Consider the following 22,961-nt stretch of genomic DNA (forward strand, 5'->3'; position numbering starts at 1 on the left):
TGTCATTCCGATCGTCGCCGAGTGTCCAAGCCTGCCGCGTTGAGTTAATTTCTTCTCAGTGTAATTTTTCCACTGCGAACAGTGCCATTTAAGCAATTTCCACAGCAGCGAACGCGAGAGCGGGCGGAGTAGAAGAGTAAAAAAAGAGCCACCACAGGAGGGAAAGTTCGAGAGACGGCGAGGAAAAGGGTCGCGCTAATTCTCTGTTCGAAATTTGCAGTTGTGTGAATTTTTCGGGTGTTGCGCAGAACGACACACTTGGATTTCAGTTGTTTTTTCCGTTTCCCCCCATTCACACACACATTGCGTATTTTTTCCCGTTCTCCCGAACGCGAAAAAGGCGGCCCCCGCGAGTGAGAAATCGCGCTCCATCCCAGCAAATCCAGTGCTCTTGTGTGATTCACCAGCCATTTGGGGCGCTCTTCGGCACACGGAACAGACGGAACACGCTACTAAATCACAATGAGCTGGCAGGATTATGTTGACAACCAGCTTCTGGCTTCCCGGTGCGTTTCCAAAGCGGCCATTGCTGGTCACGACGGTGGCGTTTGGGCCAAATCCGACGCATTTGAGGTAATTGCAGTCCCTCTAACTCACCCACTATGCCCCCAATGCAGCCCCCATGAGCCCCCCGGGGGCCCCTCTGCCTTGCTTCACACCTTGCGGCCTGGCTTCGTCGCAGAGGTGCTCCCGTGTGTAGTGTGTGAAAATGTGCACTTTCCGGCACAAGTTCAAGGGTGTGACCTGTCTGTTGGCGCTCTTAGCCGGCTTCGCACGCCACAGGCGCACCCCAGTGCCACTCACCGGCATCCTCAGCCGCCAAATCAGCGCGAACGGCGGCTTGGCGATGCCAGGTGACCCGCGACTGTCCAAAATGTGGCCCATCAGGCGACCTTTGTGCAGACGTCTGGATCACTTTTCGCCCCATGTGGCGCTCCCAGACGCCCCAGCGCCCCGCCAAGCGCCGGGGCCGTGGCCGAGCGAGCAGTGTGCACATCCGGATAATGCGTCAGAAGTGGCAGTGAGTGATAATTCTGGGAGTTTTGCTCAAGTCATCACCGGCGAATGTCAAAATGGCTGCCATTTTGACAAAAAACGAGAATTTGTGCAAATCACATCCACGTTTGCCTGTCCGGAAAGGCATTGGCGCTTCTTCAGTTCGCCCAGACTGACTTCCATGCATCCCGATGGGATCCCAAGAGACCCCCTCCGCGGCCTGGTGGACGGGAAAGTATGCTAACAAGAAGAGATACGTGACGAAAAGCCCCCCGGAATGAGTCATATTTCGTTTCTCTCTCCCAAGAAGTTGAGCGACGACAAAGTCAGAAGCTTCGCGAGACGCCAGAAGAGAGTCGGATTGAATCTCTTTGAGATGTGATATCCAATTGGTAAAAGTGTACATGCGGGGAAATTTGCAAGTTGCTTAAGCAATAACTGTTCTTATTTGGTTCAGTTAGCGTGAAATTACCAACTATTAGCCATTTGAGAGATGTTGTATTTACAACCACTCAACAATATTGTAATACAGGAGAGATGATGATATTCTCTCTCTGCCTACGGCGAGATGTTATTGTCTTATCAGGCCACTGGGCGAGAAGCTCACAGGCTCGCCACGCCGGATAAGGTATCACTTGAGCAAGACTCCCGTGCAAATTTGTCACCGCTGCCCATTTCTCCTGCGGAGCGACACGTCACCAAGAGAATGGAATATTAAGTGATTTTAACCCTTCACTGCGCCCGTTGCCACTGCAAACTGCTCGATTGTTTCTAGGCAAAATTACTGCACACTACTTTCTTTGGTGTTTTGTTCCAATAAGAATTGAGAAATATTTTAGAATGTCAATATTTACTATCATTGAAGCTTCAATTTCTATCCGGGTTAAGAAAGTGGGCGTGGCATTTAACTGGGCGGAGCGTTTGGCGAGCTTCTCATTAAAATAATTTGCAAATTGGACAAATCGATTAATTCTTGCTTGTTTGATAGGACAAAACTTCAGAGTTTCAAGATATTGTATTCTTCAGATTGCTAATGATACCCTATAGTGTGCAAGCACCTTAAAATAGTCCAATACGTGAAATTTAATAATGTTCATTCGCCCTCGATAGCAAAACAGGCATTTTTCTCGTAATGTTCTGTTTTGCAGACACATTAAATGTGTCTTTATTGATAAAGTAAGCCAATTGATTTTGCCATTTGTGTCACCCTGCATTGGAGTAATGGCAAAATGTTTACAAAATAAAACCAGATGAATTGCCACAAAGTGTATAGAACGTTTTTTCACAAGTATTTGTCTGTAATTTATGATTGTGTGTTGCAAATTACTTGGAATTTATGACGCTTGACATAGTCTATTTTTATGTAAAATCGCAAGTTTCATTGGGACACACGGGAGAATGTGTGACTTTGTTAGTGTTGATGCATTGAAGGGTTAAGGAAAGGAGTTATAAAATTGTACTTATGGTGTCTTTATCACTCAAGTTCACACGATTAATCACACGAGAGTGTGAGTGTGTGAGATGATGAGAAAATGCCCGATGTGTAATATGGCTAAGCAGTGAAGAGACGGAGAGAACCTTGGCAACAGATTTCTTTTTGAGGAGGGAAAATGTTGATTCATCGCACAATTCTCGTGGGCCATCACAAATAGAGAGAGAGACATATTTTGGGCCGATGAGTGTGATATTTAAATATAGGACAGAGAGTTGGAGTGAGAGTGGAGAGGATTAATTTTGCAGATGAGTACAATGTCCTATTTAATTGTCAATTTTCATTCATACATTCCGTCTGCGGACGCATGACTCATGCTAATGCCGGCGACGATATTGCATTTGAGGTTTCTTTTTATCCTTCATCGTGGCGACCATTTGTGTGTGTTTACCGGAGGCCAAAGAGGGAGGGAGAGAAAGAGTGGGCACGTGTCTGATTTGTGTGCAATGAGCGTGTGCATTGTGTGAGAGGAGAAATACAAGAAGTACAGAGAGTAAAATGCGTGCAATTGAGGTGTGGGTTTCAGTGAGCCAAAGCCGGACAATATTATTGATTTCTTATATTGCAATTTCCTCATTTTGTCATCTCAGTGTGTCTCTTGTTCGCCTTAAGCAGAGAAGAGCGACAAACACACACACTTCCTGTTAGATACGCTTAATACAATCTGAAAACTGATTATTGTTCAATTTAAATTGCAAATTACCTAATTATTCTATACCCTCAAAGTATTGTTGATGGCAAAATGAAATTATAATCATAAATTCCATGTGATTCGTCTTTCGCACAAGATGTTAATAAAAGCGGAGGGAATACTAAAGAGTAGCTTAGATGTTTTTTGTGTTCGGTTGTGGGTTTTAGAAATGACAGAGAAAAAAAAAGACTGTGGAAGCCAAAGTTTCTCTGCCACGCATCCAAAAGACCAATTTTCGTTAAATGAAATGAATTAAAAATTAGGAGAGAAATTAGTTGTGTTTTTTTTTCTTTCTTCAAAAATGATATCCAAACGTTTAGCCGCTGTTGTTTCGTTGCCAAAAACCATTGATTAATGAGTGAAATGAATATAATATATTGTATATAAATGACTGAGCAGCGAGAGAGACATCGAAAGCCAGAGATATGAAATTGATGTGAAAGTAAATAATAATAAAATAGAGGTCATGATTTTTGTGGAATATCATTTCACTAAGATATTGTGGAGTTCAATTAAAATCAGCGGCAAAAGTAGTAATATTTACACAGTTCGAATGTGTGGATACTTTTTTTTCTTAAGGGTACAGCAAAATATATTCAATTCAATATTCCTATGACTATAAAATTTCAATGTTTGTATAGATGTCTCAAGGAAAGTGCAATGCGCGTACTTGTGACATTTGTCAATGTGTCAGAGAGTCGTAACTTTTTTTTATGACACGCATTTTATTCCTATGCTTGGCTGTTTTTTTTAGACTTGTATTGACATTTTGTTCTATATATTGTCGCATAAAAAACTTGTATATTCCAATAATTGCGATGTCAAAAATTGACTTCAACTAGAAATGACGGGTTTTTCAAATCAATCGATGGCCTCAGAAATGGGAATAAACGCTAGACAAAAAAAAACTTCCATGCTTGAGAAACATCATAAAACTCGAGGCTTCTTCATGTATTTCTTTTTTTTTTTCGAGGTGGGTTAAGTGCCTGACTAAGAAAAAAATCGACCCCTCCCAATTTGATTATTGCATATCACATTTTTGTGGATCAATGAGACTTAACAGCGTTGCGTTATCATGTATGTTCCTCTCTCGTCAGCGTTTCTGTGTGTGTTTATCGTATTTGCGATAAGTATATTTTTAGTAGTTAATTCACTTTATGTGAAATAATGCAGCTTATGTAAGGATTTTTTTCTCCTCTGCGCACGAAAACAACACACGATATTTTTGGTGAACACGACTAATCAGGTGGAAAATTACTCAAATACTCACTGTTTTTTTCCCCTTTCTTTCCAATGTGTAGCAATATTACGAAAGAAGTGCTCATTAAATGTGCCATCTTCATTTTCTTTTCTGTGACGTGTGTGTGTATGTTAATATGTTTGCGAAGGAAAAGAAAATGTTGTGTGACACCGTTTTTAAGTGGTTAAAGAAGAAGTTATAAAGGAGAAGAGGAAGGAAAAAGAAGTAGCAAATTATAAAACTTTCCATGAAAGAGAAATAAGACAAGGTTGTGCACAATGTCGTTCTCTTTCTGTCGTCGTCGTGTTCGATTGCTTTTCACAAAATGATGAACTTGAAAGTTAATCTGTGTTGATTTTAATTGTTGGAAAGAAAGAAGAAAAAAAGATGACTTGAGCGAGCTTTCCAATATTTTAGAGTAAATTTGTCCACTGTGAACAATGAGCAGTTATCGGGCTATTTATATACATATGATGTGGAGAGGATTCTCTTGTAAAATGATGCAAGTTTTCGCGCTGTGAATGAGAAGTTTTGAAACTTTTCATAAATGTCTTACTTTGTTCTGTCTGTATTTATAGCCTGTGATGTGATTTTGATGCTAATGTGTGTGAAAGAGAGACAGAAAGAGATAGAGAAGAAACTGATAGGCAAAAAAGGTGGCAGACAAGTTGATGATATTGAGGGTATCTTGAGGCATTTCTTCTTCGGAAAAAAATGCTCTGTTTTTTTCACACACATTTCTTATATTTATAATAATATTGTATAAATATAAATTGGGCGAGAAATGTGGTTATTTCTTGCCTTTGCTTCCAAAGCGTTGAAATAAAGTGGAGGATGCGAGAGTGTATAAATGTTGGAATTTGCTCCCATTTCTCCCATGATGCAAATGCTAATTTAATATCTTTTCCCATTTTGGTTTGTATGCGTTTTCTCACACACGATTTCAAGTGAGCTTCTTGTCACCTTGGCTTCTCAAAATTCTCACATGTATGAATGAGTCTGGCATAAGAATTGCAAAACAAGATCACACATTGTATGTGTAAAATATCCTCGTACTTGTTTCTCTTGCCATTTTTCATTTTATTTTCAAGCATTTTGCACTTGACACTGTGTGCAAAAATCGTGCAGAGTTGAAGTTATTAGTATTGTTGTGTTCTGTCGCTGAGAGAAACACAGTGACCAGCAAGCCAGGCTCCAATTTGCAACGAGTTTTGATACATGCAGAAGGTGACGTTGAAAGAAGGCAGTCACTATTTAAATAAGTTGCTTGTTTTATATACGTATTTTCTTCTTATTGCCAAGGTTGACTTATTTAATACCATAAACGGATATGCAACCAAATAAAGTCTCACTCACAATCGCGCGCGCGCGGTGTGATTTCTCTATTGCGCTCTCCTCTTTCAGTTTGCAAACCATGTGGCTCTTTGGGTTTCGTCTCTCCATAAGCGCCACATGGTGAATGCGTGAAATAAATTTTGAAACTTCTCTCTTTGCCGGTGTGCTGGCACTTTTGGCTTTTTCGCACATATTCACACGTCACTGAATTTTTGATACATATCGCGATGTGAGGAAGAGAGAGAGAGAGAAGAGAGGCTTGAATTTGATGGTGTCTTCACGGCTTATTCACACCTCAAGCTCAAATATATAATGAAGTTGTTCTTCTGTGCTGCGGCCACAGTTGAGAACATGTGTTGTGCAAATGTTTCATCTTACACTGCAATCTAAGATTGTTCAATGATGATAAAGTTCGACTGCGGGTTTCACTTGATATTTTTCTTCAAATATTGTCATAGTAAAATTTGTACAATTTCATTTTGAGAAAGTGGCAACAAGAGCAGTCAGTTTTCATAGTGGTAATCTTATCGATGAATTTCCGGTCTTCGGTTGGACTTCCCAAAGGCGCGCAATCTCTTAACTATGCTGAATTTGACTTGACGATATAAAGTCGCAACTTTGGTAGCGTCGTTGAATTCTCTCTTTTTTTATCTACTTTCTACATACATTTTCTGTTACTCGGGTCATGACTGACTTCTGTCTGGAACGTTATCAATAGACGTTACGTGATCTTTCTCACAATGCAAGAGAGTTGCTCTGAACAATCTTATAGCTTTAGGGCTGGGATTTAACAATCATTACATGAGTAATTTGCGCAGTCGGAACTCTGCTTTTTAATTTTTGCAATTGTGTTGATAAAGATTTCTTGAACTGATGATGCTCTGCGCATAATTCTCATGTTGTTTTTCCTTGCTATAGAGTCTAATATGGCCAAACTTTTAGCAATGAAAGCAATTGATGGGGTTAAAAATGAAAGACCTCACAAAATTCTCGCAAAGTTTCATCTTTTTTGTGTGTAATTCATTAGAAATGCAGATATGTGATGAAAAAATTTAGCTTTGCGATTGTTTGTCTATATTTTCCACTATCGTAATTCCATATCTTAAAGTGAGATTCTGCATTTGAGTCTGTACAATGTTGCTAAGTTGGGGAAAAAGTAGAATTTCTTTATATACCGATTGAGTATAAATTGATGAGAACATGTTGGATTATGTTGGGAAGACACAATTCTCTATGTGGTGTTGGTTATAATTTTATGTACATATAAACAGCAGTGGTTGAATTGAAAAAGAAAATAAGTATAGACAGTGCGGCAAACGGGTTTCTTAGAGCTGCTGCTCATGTCATAAAAGACGCGTTTTCCACCAAACGGCAGCATCTTTGCGGAGTTGATCTTTTGTTGAAAGAGAGGCCAATATCATGAGTATTTTATGTCTATACAGATGATTGTGTTGTGCGAATGTGTGTTTGTGTGTGAGTTGAGGTTGAGACCCACATTCGGCGCGCAAATCTATTTTTAGGCATATTCTGGTAGAAGAGAAAAAAATCACAAGTATTATAAATATGTTATTGGGAAAATATATAATATCAGAGGAGTTTCCTTTTTGAAAGAATTGTGCTGCCATTTTGCTGTTGTGCGAATATGTGGCTTTCATTGGAAATGGAAACCTCTTCTCTGCATAATAACTTTATTCTACACCGCACACACTAATCTTTTGCTGAATGGCGAAGTCAAGGAATCCCTCCTTGTTCGGGGAATGAGATAAGAAGGGGAAGAAACGGAAAGAAACTTTGATAAATGAATTTGGTGCGCCACGTTTTTTTGCCACCACAGAGAGGAATAAAGATGGAAAAGCCTAATGATGTTTTATCACATTTTCCCCTTAATATCATTAGCATATAATCTCTAAGACACTCTGTACATTTCTTTTTATGAAAATGTAAGAAACAAATTGGTTGCCAATGATAAGTACTTGATTTTACGCAATTCTCTGTCATTCAGCGGATTTCACCTTCTTCGCAATGTTTGAAAATGCCAAAAATGCTGTATTTATTTATAAATGCAACTAATCATGCTGATCTCTGTTCTATTTTCAGGTGACAAAAGATGAAATATCAAAACTAGTGAAAGGGTTTGAAAGGGAGGATCTGCTCACAAGCGGCGGTGTCACCTTAGCTGGTCAGCGATATATTTACTTGTCGGGAACCGATCGAGTCATACGTGCCAAATTAGGCAAAGTCGGCGTACATTGTATGAAGACGCAGCAAGGTAGGATTGCTCTTTGTGCATTCAGAGTGTTTGACTAATGCAAAAATAATCTAATGCAATTTTGTGTTGTCCTTCTTTTCCCCAAATGCAGCGGTGATAGTTTCAATCTATGAGGATCCTGTTCAACCGCAACAGGCGGCTTCTGTTGTAGAGAAACTTGGTGATTACTTGATTACATGCGGGTACTAAAGAGGTATGATAAGTTTCTTTTTGCCATATCTTAAAGATAAATCAACTGAAAGTCTCTCTATTGTCTGCTAGCAAAAGGTTAAGGTTGAGAAAAGATCTATGAGTGAATCATTGCATGATTAATTGCTGAATATTTTCAATGACCTCAACGTGTTGTTGTAAAGTGCAGAAATGTATGACAAATTGAGAAGTATTTTTTTATTGCTAAAATAAACACTTTACGTCTCGTAAACCTCATTAAAACTTCCCATGAAATTGACTTGCAGTTATCAGCGAAATTTTATTTGCAATAATGTCACAGAATGCATGGAATTTGATAAGCTTCGATGCACTCGAATAACATGACTTCATTTGGCTATTGAAAGTAAGAGTGGCGAATGTAGAATCTTATGGTGTTGGACATAAGGTTAATTAATGCGTTTCATTTCGCAAATGATGATAAGCATTGAAGTTGGGTGATAATCTATTGAATTTTCTCCCCTTCCCGGACTTTTGTTAATCTCATTTGCAACAAGTTGTTGTTGATTAAAAATGCAGTGTTGGTGTGTTTACATATTATCTGCACTATTCAGCATAAAATTATATATTGTGGCTTCAATGACTATTCCGCAAAACTTGCTTTTACTTCAAGTCACTGTAAAATGTGTGAAGGAAATATTATTCAATTCTTAAAAAAAAATATTGTTTAGCTGCAGAAATCATCCACAATTTAGAGAGACTTTCAGTAGAGATTTCGTTTGATTGTGTTACAAGTATTAATAGAGAGAGAAAGAAAGAAGAAAAAACCCTCCTAAAACGGAAATAATAATCGAAGCGAATAAGAAAGAAAGGAAAGAAAATCCAGTGTGTGTAAAACACATATGAAAATACTCAATTCAATTGTTAATTAAATTATTTCACTTTACTTTCTTTGAAGACTTTGAAGCACAAAAAATTACCATTTTTATGCAATACACGTAATTTCTGTATTAAATCCATAAACCATTTTGTTGTGTATTTTCTTTCCTTTTCTTCTTCAAACCCACAAGACTGTGACGTAGAGAAGAGCGAGAAAAGAGGAGAAAATGTTGGCATGAATTGTGTGTGCCAAACAAATTTATTAATAAATAAACAATATAAATGAAGAAAAATGAAATTGAAACTATAAATAATACTTTGCAGAGACTTTGAACAGAGAAAAGACGTTGAGGAACGTTTTTTTCTGTTTGAAATTTCATAATTTAGTACATTTTTCTCTCTCGAAAAGACGAATTTTTCATGTCACTAAAGCAATGTTTGTTTGCTATTCTTTCCAGGTTGATGTGTGTGTGCTCGAACGATCATGTAATCACATTTCTCTTCGGCATTAATTTGTATAAGAATTAATAATTATTAAAGAAGTGGAAATTAAAATTATATAAAAATTGATGAAGAAAAAAGAATGATGGAAACAAGATAAAAACAGCTATAAAAGGATAATGATATAAAGAAGAAGAAAAATAATGGAAGAGAAGTAAGGAATAAATTCAATACTTTGCGTTTTAGCTGCACTTTTTTTTTTATTACAAAATTTAAAATAGAATATTTTGAATATGTTCTTTTTGCGATTATTCAAGAAGGGTGAAAAAAAAATCCAGTGGAAAAATGTAGCGAGAAATAAAAAGATCATTATGTTAACTATTTGTCTTACCTTTTCAACAGGAATTTCTGAAGTCTTTGGCTTTTTTTAGTTCTTCTAACATGGAATGGCATGAAAAAAAAAATGATATTTGAAGATGCGTTGACATTTGTAATTAAACTAAACAAAAAGAAATTGAGAAATAGTAATTTTCTTGCAATTAATTAGTTTTACTGATGAGAACTGGCTTTTATGCATTTTGTCTTTTTTTGTTTTACAATTATATAAAAAAATTGCCTATGTTTTTTTAACTCTATTTTTACTCTCTAAATGGTAAAATCTTTTGTATATTTGATTTTTCTCGCAAGCACACCTCAATGTTTTTCTTCTCTTCTTCTCAACAACAGCCCGCGTTCTTTAGCTGTTTCTTTTGTCTCTATATTTAAATGTAGGAAATAATAAACAAAAAGTGAAGAAAAAACACTTATCATTCTTATAAATCATATTGCGCAAAGTAAAGAGAAAAACAGTGAGTAAGAAAGTAATGTCATAAAATCACATCATTTCAGAGGAAAAAGAAAGAATATAATTATGTGGAGAATTTTTTGCGGAAATAATTAAATAAAAATATGAGAAATCAAGTGAATATAATTTTCTCTCAGTTTTCATCTTAATCACACGCGCTGCAAAAGCTGCGATTTGATGTCTTGATATCGAGAAGGAATTTTCTTGGCGAACAGTAAATTTTTCTAAGGATAAAGAGAGAAAGTTCATTTTTTCTATTACTCTTAGTAGGTGTAGTATTTTTATCAGATATTTAATGAAGGAGGAAATTGAGAAAAAAGAGGATGAGAAGTAATAAAGAAATGATGAGAATTATTCTGACGATGAAAAAGAAATAATATTGTAATTTCTGTGTTGTGACTAAAGGCAAAACAAAAAAAAAGTGGGATAAAGCTTTTTCTTTTGCGTCTTCGGAAAGATTTAGAAAGTAAAGTAAGACACACTTTGTAAAATCTCGTCAAAATAATATTCCTTCATCTTCCAAATTCACTGACATTTTTTTTTTTAATCTTTTGGTGAGATTTGATGTGAATATTTGTAGAGATGAGTATAAAAAAAAGGTGAAGAAAAGAAGGATTTGTGATGATGAGAAGAGAGTCATGTTTTTTTTTTTGGTGTAAGAGGAAGAAAATAGCAATTTTTAAGCAGTATTTCATAAAAATTTTTCTTCAACACCTTTTCTCCTTTTTAATTTTTCGACTTATGCGCAACAAGAAAATAAGCTGATAAAATATTGCAAGAATATGAGTAGAAAAGCCATTTTTGCTGATATTTTTGAAATATCCAATGACTTTGTAATAGTAAAGCATAAAAGAAGGATGAAGAAAAAAAAAACAACACTAAGAAATTATGAATAAATAATATAAACATATATCAAGAACAATACAACATGAAAGATTGAGGAAAAACAACACAATAGTAATTAATGGATAATGAAATAGTTGAAAATAACGACTTTGATACTGGCAAATAATTAAAGTAACAATTTTTATTAAAGAAGAAAAAGAAAACAAATAATAAAAGTGAGTGTAATAACATGTAAGCTAGTGGTTTTGAGAGAAGAGGTGAAAAAATTTCGTAATTTTTTACATGATGTTGTGTAAAATCCATACAAAAAATATATATATTAAATAACACATTTTTCCTCCCAATTGCTAGTCCCAAAAATAAGAAAAAAAATAATGCAAGAGAAAATGTAACGCATAAAATGAAAAATCATCTTTCGAATTAAAAAAAAATGAAATGAGAAAAAAAATGTTTGCAGTGAAGAAAAGTGGCATTTAAAAATAAAAGAAAAAAAAATCAGAGTTCTCATCTGAAAAATTATAATGCAGAAAAAATTGAGATATTTATGCATGTAAAATTAACATGGAAATTTGTAAAAGCAACACAGATATGCAAATTAAAGACGATAAATCGATGATTTTCACTTACTTTCCAATCATGCTTCCAGCTTTTTGTGCTCTCCAATGGTCAATGTTTATTGTGGCTTTTCCGGGAGGAGTTTAATCCATATTTAAAAAAAAACGAGAAAAACAAATCAACTTTACACGATATAATTGCTCAAATCTAAGAAAAGAAAACAACACGTGAATAGTTTTCATTTCACTTTATTTCCCACTTTGTCTCATCTCTTTATTGATTTGTTCTTATCCTAAAAATAATTACAACATACTTGAGAATATTGCATATAATGAAAAGGAGTAAAATATAAATCTAGGACTATAGCTTGTAATTATTCTTTGCAAGGAATGTCTATACAAAAGAAGAAAAAAAAACACAAAAATCATTGAATAATAAATTTGTATTATAACTCCGTGTGTCTCATTAAAAGCACTGCGCATTTTTCTCACTTTTTTCCGTCCAATTAACAACCATTTCTTGTGTGATAAAACCTCGTGTTGTGCCTAAGCTTAGCGCGCTTGTGCGTCGATGCGCTTGAAAAGTCGCATGATTGATGGCTCAACATCACTTTCTCCAGCTCGATATGCTCCTCAGTTGATTCCACGAGCGTCACTTTATGACACCTGCGGAGAAATAATAGAGAGCAAAACTTCTGGAGAGGCGAAAGCACTGACCTGGGAAAGTCGATCGCGCGCGATTCTATTTTAAGAGGTGAGATTGCCTAAGAGATCTTCGGAGATTCCAAGGTGAGAGTGTCTAATTGGGGAATGTGTGACCTCATTAGACGCGTGTGTTTATTTGCGTTGGAAAAGTGTGAGGAATTTGAGTTGATAGACCAAAACCCAGGTTCCAGAACCATATTGCGTTCACGCGTTTTTATAGGGATAAACAGAGCTCAATTATCACCCCATCTGATAGTATTAGATAGCATATTTCTGTGTTTATGACTGCACTCAGAAAAATCATATTTTATTGAATCAAGAAATGAGTTTCTAAAAGGTCTTGAAATTAGTCTAAATCTACGTAATTTCAAATCCTTTTCGATTGTCATAAACCTAAGTTTTCAAATTTACCTTCAAATCAAGCTGGTTTCCTATAAAATTAACACCTTTCTCGGCATAAATTCAAGACTTTTTATGCACAAATATGAAATTATAGGTTTTCTAACACTCCTAAATATATTGAGACTGAAATCAAGGATTTAAAAGTAAAAAAAATTCAGTAGAATCTTGCTATAGGATTGATTATGTGATCAGAACGGTCAAATATTTGGTTTTACGAGGTTAAACTCATCTAATCTTGTGTGATTAAAGAAGCTGATAACCTCTCAAAACCAATATTTAGAGTCTTTAGCAGTCTCACAAGGACAAAAAAATACATGTTGATTTACTCTGATGATATTAACAACACAGCAAAAGAATTATCCTCAATTGTCAAGCAACGAATGAAAGAATATTTAAAAGCGAATTTACACACTTGTAAATCGATATTTTTGTCTACAAATGCAGAATTGCAGTGACTCCTGAAGTTTTCCTTTGTGTTTTCTCGCAAATTCAGCTGAGTTTTCTCAATGAAAACCGCACATGCAAATTTTCGAGCAGACAAAGTGCCACAATATGTACATGATTCTCGCGATTGCGCATAATCATCTGCTTCTGGACAAAAAACAAACAGTCGAGTTGCTCGTCTGCAAAGTCATTCATATTCGTCTCGTCAGCGAAGAATCCACACCATATGTTCATCCAGTCGGAAACTCCACTCAGAAAAATCTTCTGTTGACTGCGCTTCTTGCATAAAAATGCACAGACAAACTTTCCCGGCGCGAAACTCTGCTGATAAATCGAAGAAAATATGGGCGTTGAGAAAGTTTTCTGCAAGAATTCTTCACAAAACTCTGGTGTAAAACTCTTCCGGTTAATCCATGAGTTTCCTTTTATTGATGTCAACTCTACAAATGTGGCGTGCGCTTTTTTTTCTTCATGTGGTATATTTTTTAATCTCCTGCCAGAGATTCTTCTCGTCGTTTTATCATCTTTCTCTCTCTTTTTTCATATAAAGGTAAATTTGAGTATTGAAATAGTCTTTGAGTGGTTTTTTCTTCACTTCTTTTCTTCTCATCTCTTACTTCTTGTCAGGAGTCAAATTTCTCTAGCCTCACTCCATATCCCTTTTCTAAACACACATTTTTCTTCAAAAAGGATTCATTCACGTGATCATCCCTTTAATTTAAACTTTAAATACTAGTAATTGTAATACATGTTGCGCGTGTGTGTGAGTGTGTGTTTGGGGCACTTTCTTGTTCATGACATTCATTGTTAACAAAAGTAACTTTCCTACTCAATTGTGTCCACACATTCATCATCATTACTTGTGCTCATTATTTATTCCTTCTTATGGCCTGAAATCTCCTCTATGATATTTTTAATTGCTAAACCGCTGAAAGGATGATTAGAAACGATAAAAAACACATGTAAACAAAGTCTCGTTCAGTGGGTGAATGAATGGAAACACATAAATTGGATATAAATAGGACATCTTCTTCTCCTTCTTTTCAATTCACATCTCTCTAACCGACCTCAATGTAACTCACATTCATTTAGCAATAATTCAGAGAGTTATTTATGCAAAGTTGTAACTCATCTTGTGTTTGTGTGCCTCTCAAGTGCACAGCAAACTTGAAAGAAATTCGCTTTGGGGAAATTGGATCAGGGATTGTAAACGGAAAATTTGTGCTTTTCACAACTCTGCAATATTTGTTTCATCTTCGCTGTTTCTTCAGTAACACTAGAAAATAGAACACTTCTCCTTCCCAAAATGGCTCCTTATGCGTTTTACGTTTTATCTGTGACTTATTGTTTTGCTGCGCGTGATTAATCAGGAGACAACAACAAAAAATTTGATGCGTTTTTTTTCCTATTTCTTTGTATATCGTTTCATCATGTAATACTTCCGTTCTTCTCCATCTTGTATCTCCTCTATATTATTCTATAAAAATATTTTATTATTGTTATGCTATCAGTGATTTCTTCTCCTTCGCCTCGTCAATGATTTTTTTTTCTTTAGTCTTCAGGACAAAGAGAGAATACTAATGTTATTTCTTTGAAAAGTTTGAATTGCGAAAAGTCCTTTTTTTCTCCCTCTCTCTCTCTGTCTTTCGCTTCACTGTCAGATTTATGAGAGAGAGAGAAAAGGGACATGATAGAAAAAATGGAGTTTCCTTCTAACAAATTGCTGATACTTTCTATGTACAAATATTTGTTTTATCATTTATATAAGTTTAATATTACGTGAGTTTTTTTCCTCGCATTTTTTTTCCCTTCTTAATGTTGAGTTTGCTAGGCCATTACAAAATTTTTTTCTTTACGTTTAAATTTATCTTATCAGCACATTTTGTGCGAAATTCTTTCATTTCATGATTCTTGTTTCTTTGGAAGGGTTTTCTAAAATACTTTTAGAGATTCTAATCTGTGACTTTCCTTTACTTGATATTAATGTTATCCTATTCCAATGGCAGTTCATGAAAAAGTTTATCATCTGTTTCAAAATCACGTTATTAAAAATTGCATTATATATGAAAACAATGTGATGAAAATGTAAGAGAGAATTTTAATAGAAATTTCTTGTAAAATCAAACATGGCACAGAATGATTAATATGAAAATATAAATCTGAAGAATATCGCAAATGTAAAACAACGTTGAAAAAATAAAAACCAACTGACAATTGCACGAATGTGTTGTGTTAATCACACCTTTTTCTCTATATACTCAACTTGCCCATTGAATGTCGTCTTACCCATCTTTTATCATTTCTCCGTACAAGACTAACAGCAAAATGTGGAAAAATTCTATGTGTGTAAATTCTAATAATTACATTTCCATCCTTTTCATCCCTTTTGCCTGCCTCACGTCCACTTCACTGACTCCCTCACCATCATCATCATCATCGTCCTCGTCGGCCTCACGACGGTGCCAAAAGGCGCATGAGAAGCGGGAAAATTATTGTTCCAATGAGTAGTGCTTTGACTTCTTCCAGAAACTCTTGAAGAACCCCTTCTTCTTCTGTGTTGTCGGATTCTTCGGGGCTTCTTCGGCTGAAACAAGACAATCAATAGCTATTTAAAGGCTCCTTCACTTTCTGCAAATTTATAAAACTATGCTAAAGATATGGATATATTGCCATCAATTCAGCTAAAGTCACTAAAAAATTGAAATTGCTTCTCAACCTCTTTGATCTCTCAGCGTGAAAGAGAGCAGAAAAGTGAAAAAATTACGTGGACTTCTTTGCATTTTTCCTTCCTTTTGTTCACGCTCCTTCTCAAAGAAAAGACTAAGTGAAAGAAAGGAAATTTTCTTAGCCAGGTGAAGTCACATTTCCACTAATTTCGTGAATCATTAGCAAACATTTCCGTTATAGGGAAAAAGAGTGACTTTTTTCCAGCGAAAATGATAAGCCATCAAATTAACCACTCTCTCTTTCTTTCTTCTCCTGGCATCATTCGCTGGCCATTCATGGGAAAGTGTCAAGTGAAAATTGATGGCATGTCTGAAGGGCATTGAGGAAAAATCTCTAGCAAACTGGTTCATAGCAAATATCTGCATTTAACTATGAGTCCATCAAATGTTAGCTCTGACATTTCACAGTCTTTATCGCCATTCGCAAAATACCTCAAACAGATAAGACTTGTGCTGAATAAAATCTATCACTCGATTGTGCCTGAGACACACGTAAAGTCTAGTGTCATAAAGAAATGTAATGCTCAACGTCATACATTCTCTCATTTTCTCTCACGGCGCACACAAATATTTCCATGACTGATAAAATTTGTCATCACATCGCGAGACGATAACTTAAAATAACTCATTACTGTATGGGAGTGTAGAGACAAATGTATGATTTTCATGCGTACTTATTTGAATGAAGCGACTTTAGCTACATATAATAAAAGGATATTATGTTATTAGCTCTCCACTTGATAATAAGATTAACAAGACTAAGATCTAGTGACTTGGAATCCAAATGGGAGTAGATTTATCTCTTAAAAATGGACTATTTTCATGAAATTTACATTTGAAACTAATTTCTCCACATTAAAGTTGGTCCACAACATCAAAAATGCATTTTAATTCCTCTATTTAGAAAAAGTCGAGAGTTTTCATGCCTTATGTTAGAGCACATCTGCTTTATTTTGCCAATTGTTTAGCAAAAATTTCAAAGTTGAAGTGAATTTTCACGCAAGAATTGCCACAGTGTTATTTGCTCTCAACTTTGTTCCTTTCATCCCCAAATGCGCGATTCATGCATAGCAGACTGAAGTGGATTTTGAACAAAGCGCACGACTTTAATCATGCCACTTTGTCGTGAAACATTTTTGTGCAGTTGCACACACACACTTTAGATGCAAATTGCCGTGGAATTAACAACATTTTTGAGAAAAAACATTTCTCCGAATACAAGTAAACTCACCTAATGCACCAGAAGGATTATAATGCGACTGTGTCAAGTGTAAATCGCGTTCTCGTTGACTATCACGTTTCGCTTCTTTAGAATTGTTGCCTGTCGATGGGAAAAGATGACAGATTTTCATTAGATTTTCGCTCCTAGTCATGTAGAAATTTAACAGCACGAAAAATGCAGTGAATGAAAGCAATTAACAATGATTGATTTTGTGCTTAGAATTTAGACGTCTTCTTTTCATTTGGCCAAATAATTTTGTCGTAGATGAGAAAATGCTGTGAATTTTCCATTTAACATCCTTTTTAACTGACTACAGATCTACTGATAAACATGTAGACAAGGTAATAATAATGAAGAGAGGAGTTAACAGTGTTGCATGAATTGTACAATATTAGTTCTGGAAATATCATGCTAATAGATGTGCAAAATGAATGGATCGAATTGCAAAGTGGAGGGATTTTCTCTTATCTATTTTGTATGATTACACATGGAGAATAAACAGCGAGATATGATATGAATCTGAGTGAATGTGGTGTGTTTTTAGATGATGTGTGAAACGTCGCCACAAGTTTACTACTCTTTGTGTTTATTAACTGTGTTATTTTTTTCCGACTTTCACCTCCAATATTCATTTCAATGATTCCGCGTAAAAATTGTCCCAAAATCCATATCGAGAACTTTGCTATTTTTACACACACGCCACTTCAATTTTTTATTTATATATCAACCCACTGCGCGCGATCTCACTTAAAAATTCATCACATTTCCCGCCATTAATTCTCTTCCGCTCCTCTGTCACTCCTGATGAAATCAATTGAGACATTTTATGTGAATATAAATGCTCAAACGCCATAAGATGTTACTCTTTCTCGCCTGCAAGAAACGTGAGGCCTTTCTGGCAAAATTACATTCACCCAAAACGACCATGTGGAGGTGTATAAAATCAATCTTTCCCAATTGACCTTCTCTCCTTATCGGCATATCAAATCGAATTTATATAATGGGAAATAAAAAATTAAATCTTTCACAACTTTTTTTTATATGACAAGCACCGAAGAAAACCACACACACACAAAACTTTTATAGCTTATCGCAATATTTTTTTCTCCTCCCTTTTGCGTCCGAAATCTTATGGATTAATCATAAAAGAAAAAAAAAACTATAAAAGACGGATTCATAAAAGGAATCTTCTGAGATTTTTCTTCCCATGCGTAAATCCTACAAATGGAGAGGAAAACAAGGAGAAAAGGCACATAATTTTCTCACTCAATGTGACTCATTTGCAGCCTATAAATATCCACAAGTCGTTATCACTTTGACGATGTGTGTGAAATCGTTAAATAATTCGTATTTATTGAATCGTAACCCACGCCCAAAATATGCTAAATTACTCGCTTTCTCTCTCTCTCCTTCGATGCTATCCTAAAAATACCTCAACGCAGCCGTCGGATTTTATTTTCAGCCCCACTCAAGCTTTCTTCACTGTGAAAATCACACACAGGACAGAGATTCAGCTAGAAATTGCCAAATCAACTTTTAAAGTGCAAATTTGAAAGAAAAGGTCAACAAACCCATATTTCAATAGGAAAAAAGATTCTCTGCCTTTTTCTTCTTCCATACCCTCGAGTCGCGGCCAAAGGAAATGCGCGCGTTCGCTTCTTTTACCAACCCCGATATTCCGTACCTTTGCGAATGAGTAAACTAGTGACGCGTCGCAAAGCTTCACGTGGCGACTTGTTGAAAAATTTGGGTGTGAGGTTTGGCGGCAGAGTGAGCGGTTTGCGGCTACTCGTACCAGCGTCCCATGCTCTGAAGCCCTGCGCCTGTTGGTGCAGCCGATCCAGATTCTCCGTGGACGCCGGTCGGTGTCTCTGCTTCGGATACCATCCACGGGCCGGACCGCCGGCGAGGCGCAGCATCTCACCACTCGCCAGCACGTGATTGATATTCCTCTGGCGACTGCTAACTGGATTTCCTGCAAAATTGATTAGCAAGTGAGCAGAATTCCCCATCAATTCCATGAATATTCGCATCTGACGAATCCTAATAAGTGTCTCTGACTCTGTGATACTAATTTTACGCATCATTTCACAGAGTCACTTTAGTGGAAAACTTACGAAGTATTATATAAAGTTTTAATATGGCTTTACAACAATGTCGCTTTAATACTTGAAATTAATCTCATCGCGGAGAACAAGAAAGCCTATATAACATAGGAATTTCACGCATAATTAGATAATGCCTATAAATACATCCAATTACAGCTTTCACTTCGGAGACCATAAGAAACGCTCAACTCATTTTCTCAAGAGCAACTCGAGATTTTCTCTCAGTCCTTTAAAGAACCCCCAACGATACTTTAAAACTTTCAGCAAAATCAATATTAAGCTCCACAAGTTGATGTATCACGCTAAAAAAAATACAGCACATGACCCACAAATCAGGACGGAAAGCACTATTTCACAAACATTAGTTTCTGAAGTTATTAAGCACTTTTTCATAACTTCTGTGTGGCGATAAGCCCTCTTCATTGCATAATTTTCCATCTAGGTGCACACAAAAATTACTCCTTAATCCCCTCACATTTGTTTGAGAGAGTGAGAGAAGGAAAACAAGATGAATTCTCCCTTATCACTCTTGATCAAGTTCATTCCTTCGCAATTCACTTGCAGTGCGAACAAACACAATTGCAAGCGAGCCATTCCATTATTCCGAACTGAGATTGTGCAAACGAGTAAGTTTTATCGTTCTTTCTCCACTCTTTGCACCCATTCTCTGCACGAATCAGAGGCCTACATATAACTAAAGCTTTCCAGGAGGCGAGCGGATGGTTTTTCCACAATCCCTGATAGTGCAATACTTGTGTTATGACTGACAATCTTTCTCACCAATTCCCACAATAGAGGCGTTCATTGATGCAGAATGGGCGGAATTATTCCCAGAACGCGGAGCTGTTCTGCTTCCTGTTCCAGAATTCGGCAATTCAGGCGCCCGACGATGTGGTGTCCGTGGAATATCACACCTGAAAGATATAAATAAATAGCACCAACGTCAGGATAGTATATATTTATCGATTTGTTCAAATTAAAATTCTACGTGGAAAAAAATTCTTAATTAAAACACTTTCGTGAATGCTTAATGAAAATTTGTCGATAGCAGAGCTTTTCAATAAAAAAAAACTATGTACATGGAATTTCATCAGGTAAAATTAATTTTTTTTTCAACAGCATAACATTGAATAGGAGGATGAAGTGGAAATTTATCAATACGAAAGTGATGTTTTGCCTTATCGCATTTTTCATTTCAAGCATGCAAAATTAATTCTTCCGCAATGCCGAAATTGAATCATTAATTATTCATATATGTCTCTTATTTCGGGTAATTCACTTTTAATGCATCGCCACCCCCAGGAACAGGAGCTCGCTTTTTGGCCACGACGGCTTTTTATAGCGCCTTAACTTGCGAGTGAAGGAGAAAAGCATCTTATAGAGACATATATATAATATGCTGAGTGAGCCAAAAATGAGATCTTGTACACAACAGAATAAATTCACAAACCCTGCAAAACACAAACATAAATTTATGTGTATTTCACCCCTTTCCACAAAGCGCGTGTCTGTTTCTTGCATAAAAATATGGCCATGAGTGTGAATTCATGTTGAAATCTTGATATGACCACTCTTTTTGCATTTAAAGTGAATTCCACACACAACATGACGAAAAAATCCATATTTGTGCAGGATTTTAACTAGATCAGAATTCAAACAGTCTCTCTATAAATATAAAACGTTATTCCTGTGTTTCCCTCGCGTCATATCATTTTGCATTACTCGCAGTTTTATACTCTCAACTTTTCATGATAGTTGCTCTAGTGGAAGAGAAACTTTCCATTGAGCACACAGACAACCAAGTGCAATCGTTTGTCAAAGCACTAAAGTTTGATCCTAAAATTTAATAAGGACACAATTCTTCAATTTTATCGCTCATCAGTTCGGAAATCTCAAGATGTTTTACACTGAAATTATACTAAAATCAAATATTTTAATGTACAACAACATACTTTTTCCACCTGAGACCCTTTTCCTGTGCTTACTTTTCAGTTGAATTTATACAATTCTCAGACAGACGGTATACTTTATAGCATACAATGAATATCCGAGGATAAGCACAGTACTGTGAAAAATATAGTGGATGATTTTATGACGAAATGCTATAACTTTCCTCAATATTAAACTTTTCCGAAAACCATCACATCAAAATTTCATGGAATTTCACTCCCTCGGTGAAAATAGTGTGTCTATACAACTGCCCATCGCACAGTACAGTGAAACGTTAGAGGAGCCCGAAGGAGAAACGAATGAGAATTGATGGTGTTCAACTCACCCTCTGGCGAAAATGGGTGTTTCTGGCAAACTGCACGATGTCTGAAGGCGGCGCTCCTCGCGCGGACTCTGTCCGGACAACCTTTTGGGAAATGCACCCGACATGAAGCGTCGCCGTGAGCCAATTCCATTGCCGCCACACCCGCCCACGCCGCCCGCCAGCTCAGACGGAAGGGTGCCTGGGCCATGCGGTGAGGTGGGGGCGAAAGTGCCATTGCGATAGGACTTGCTGAAGCCCGCGTCCATCGATCGTGTCTTGAGGGTGTTCAGTGATGGTCCACGATGCGGCGGCACCGCCGGCGGCTGCTCCTCGTCCTCCTGATAGTAGCTATCGTGCTTTGGCGGCAGCCGCGGTGTGCGCTTCATGTCGAGATACTCATCCTTTGACTCCGCGTGGCGCGGAGACGGCGGCAATGGCGGGAAACCGTCACTCTCCATCTCAGGACTAGAACTTGGTGGCGATGGCGGCAGCGGCCCGAACACCGACTGCGATAGGAGCATCTCTTTGGCACTCTCCGACTTGTGCACACCAGGCCGAAAGCCCAGAGGTCGCCGAATCATTGGAATATCCGCCACACGGGCCACCGGAATGTCACCGCGCAGCAATGCACTGATATTATTCTCAATCTGACGCAATGGGGCACCACGCTGAGATTCACTGTCCTGCTCCTCATCTTCTTCGATGGGTGGCGCGAGCTCGCGACGTGGGGTTGAGAGATTTTCTCCACCTGCAAAAGCCACACAATAGAGAAAAGAGAAAGAGAAATATTTCAAATCAGTGTCAACAATTTAATTAAAATTTTAATAAATGTTCATCTTTTTCTCACACTCCTTGTGACTTTTGTTAATGAAAAACAGTAAAGCTGTTTCTTATTGCCGCTGCAAATTTATATCATTTCTACCACTTTAACGTTCCATTGCTAAAGTTGCAAACACCCCACAGGAATACCACGGCATTCGGATGGTATTTCCTTGTGTGGGGGAGAGAAAGAATAGTTTTCCAGACAGATCCCACTCAATTTTCCATTTCCCATAATCTCTCGCCATTCTCCTCTTCCTCCAACTGTGGGGCATCAATACCGCTTGAAACGATAGCTTGTAATTATGTTGCAATTTAGGAATTTACGTTATTCAAGTAGATAAAATAGTCGTCTCAGGTTCAAGAAACCATTCCCACAAAAGAAAAAAGTTGCAATTTACTTTCACCCCACGTATTGTCTGAGGATGCAAATATGTTATCCCAAAGTGCCATCACGCGCCCGAAAAGGTACAAAAAGATTGTATCAACATGAAAAATAAACCTCAACGGTACTGCATCGCTATTTTTTTTGTTATAATTCCCTCCC

At 36.8% G+C, this 22,961-nt stretch overlaps 2 protein-coding genes across 8 annotated transcripts in view; one reads left to right on the forward strand and one right to left on the reverse strand.

Moving 5' to 3' along the window:
* Positions 1-18: 18 nt before the first annotated feature.
* On the forward strand, positions 19-11,210 carry LOC132263465 (profilin). Its single transcript, XM_059763244.1, has 4 exons — positions 19-573; positions 7,852-8,023; positions 8,115-8,216; positions 9,508-11,210. The coding sequence occupies exons 1-3, from the start codon at positions 463-465 to the stop codon at positions 8,210-8,212; spliced, it is 381 nt and encodes a 126-aa protein (XP_059619227.1). The 5' UTR covers positions 19-462; the 3' UTR covers positions 8,213-8,216; positions 9,508-11,210.
* The window catches only part of LOC132263461 (uncharacterized), a 49,993-nt gene continuing 36,582 nt past the window's right edge, over positions 9,551-22,961 (reverse strand). For 6 of the 7 annotated variants that reach the window (XM_059763234.1, XM_059763236.1, XM_059763233.1 and 3 more), the window contains 5 exons: positions 21,617-22,343; positions 20,122-20,255; positions 18,918-19,208; positions 17,243-17,332; positions 9,551-15,869 (listed from right to left, as the gene is read on the reverse strand). In XM_059763234.1, the coding sequence (XP_059619217.1) occupies positions 15,775-15,869; positions 17,243-17,332; positions 18,918-19,208; positions 20,122-20,255; positions 21,617-22,343 (1,337 nt within the window). In that variant the 3' untranslated portion in view covers positions 9,551-15,774. The remainder of the gene's footprint in view (positions 15,870-17,242; positions 17,333-18,917; positions 19,209-20,121; positions 20,256-21,616; positions 22,344-22,961) is intronic. The other variant, XM_059763235.1, reaches the window with a different exon arrangement.

The sequence above is a fragment of the Phlebotomus argentipes genome, unplaced genomic scaffold (genome assembly GCF_947086385.1).
Source record: "Phlebotomus argentipes unplaced genomic scaffold, Phlebotomus argentipes genome assembly contig_15, whole genome shotgun sequence".
Lineage (NCBI taxonomy): Eukaryota > Metazoa > Arthropoda > Insecta > Diptera > Psychodidae > Phlebotomus > Phlebotomus argentipes.

Coding starts and splice junctions, on each gene's coding strand:
- LOC132263465 (XM_059763244.1), top strand. CDS start 463: ATGAGCTGGCAGGATTATGTTGACAACCAGCTTCTGGCTTCCCGGTGC. Junction 574..7,851: donor CCAAATCCGACGCATTTGAG/GTAATTGCAGTC, acceptor TTCTATTTTCAG/GTGACAAAAGATGAAATATC. Junction 8,024..8,114: donor TTGTATGAAGACGCAGCAAG/GTAGGATTGCTC, acceptor CCCCAAATGCAG/CGGTGATAGTTTCAATCTAT.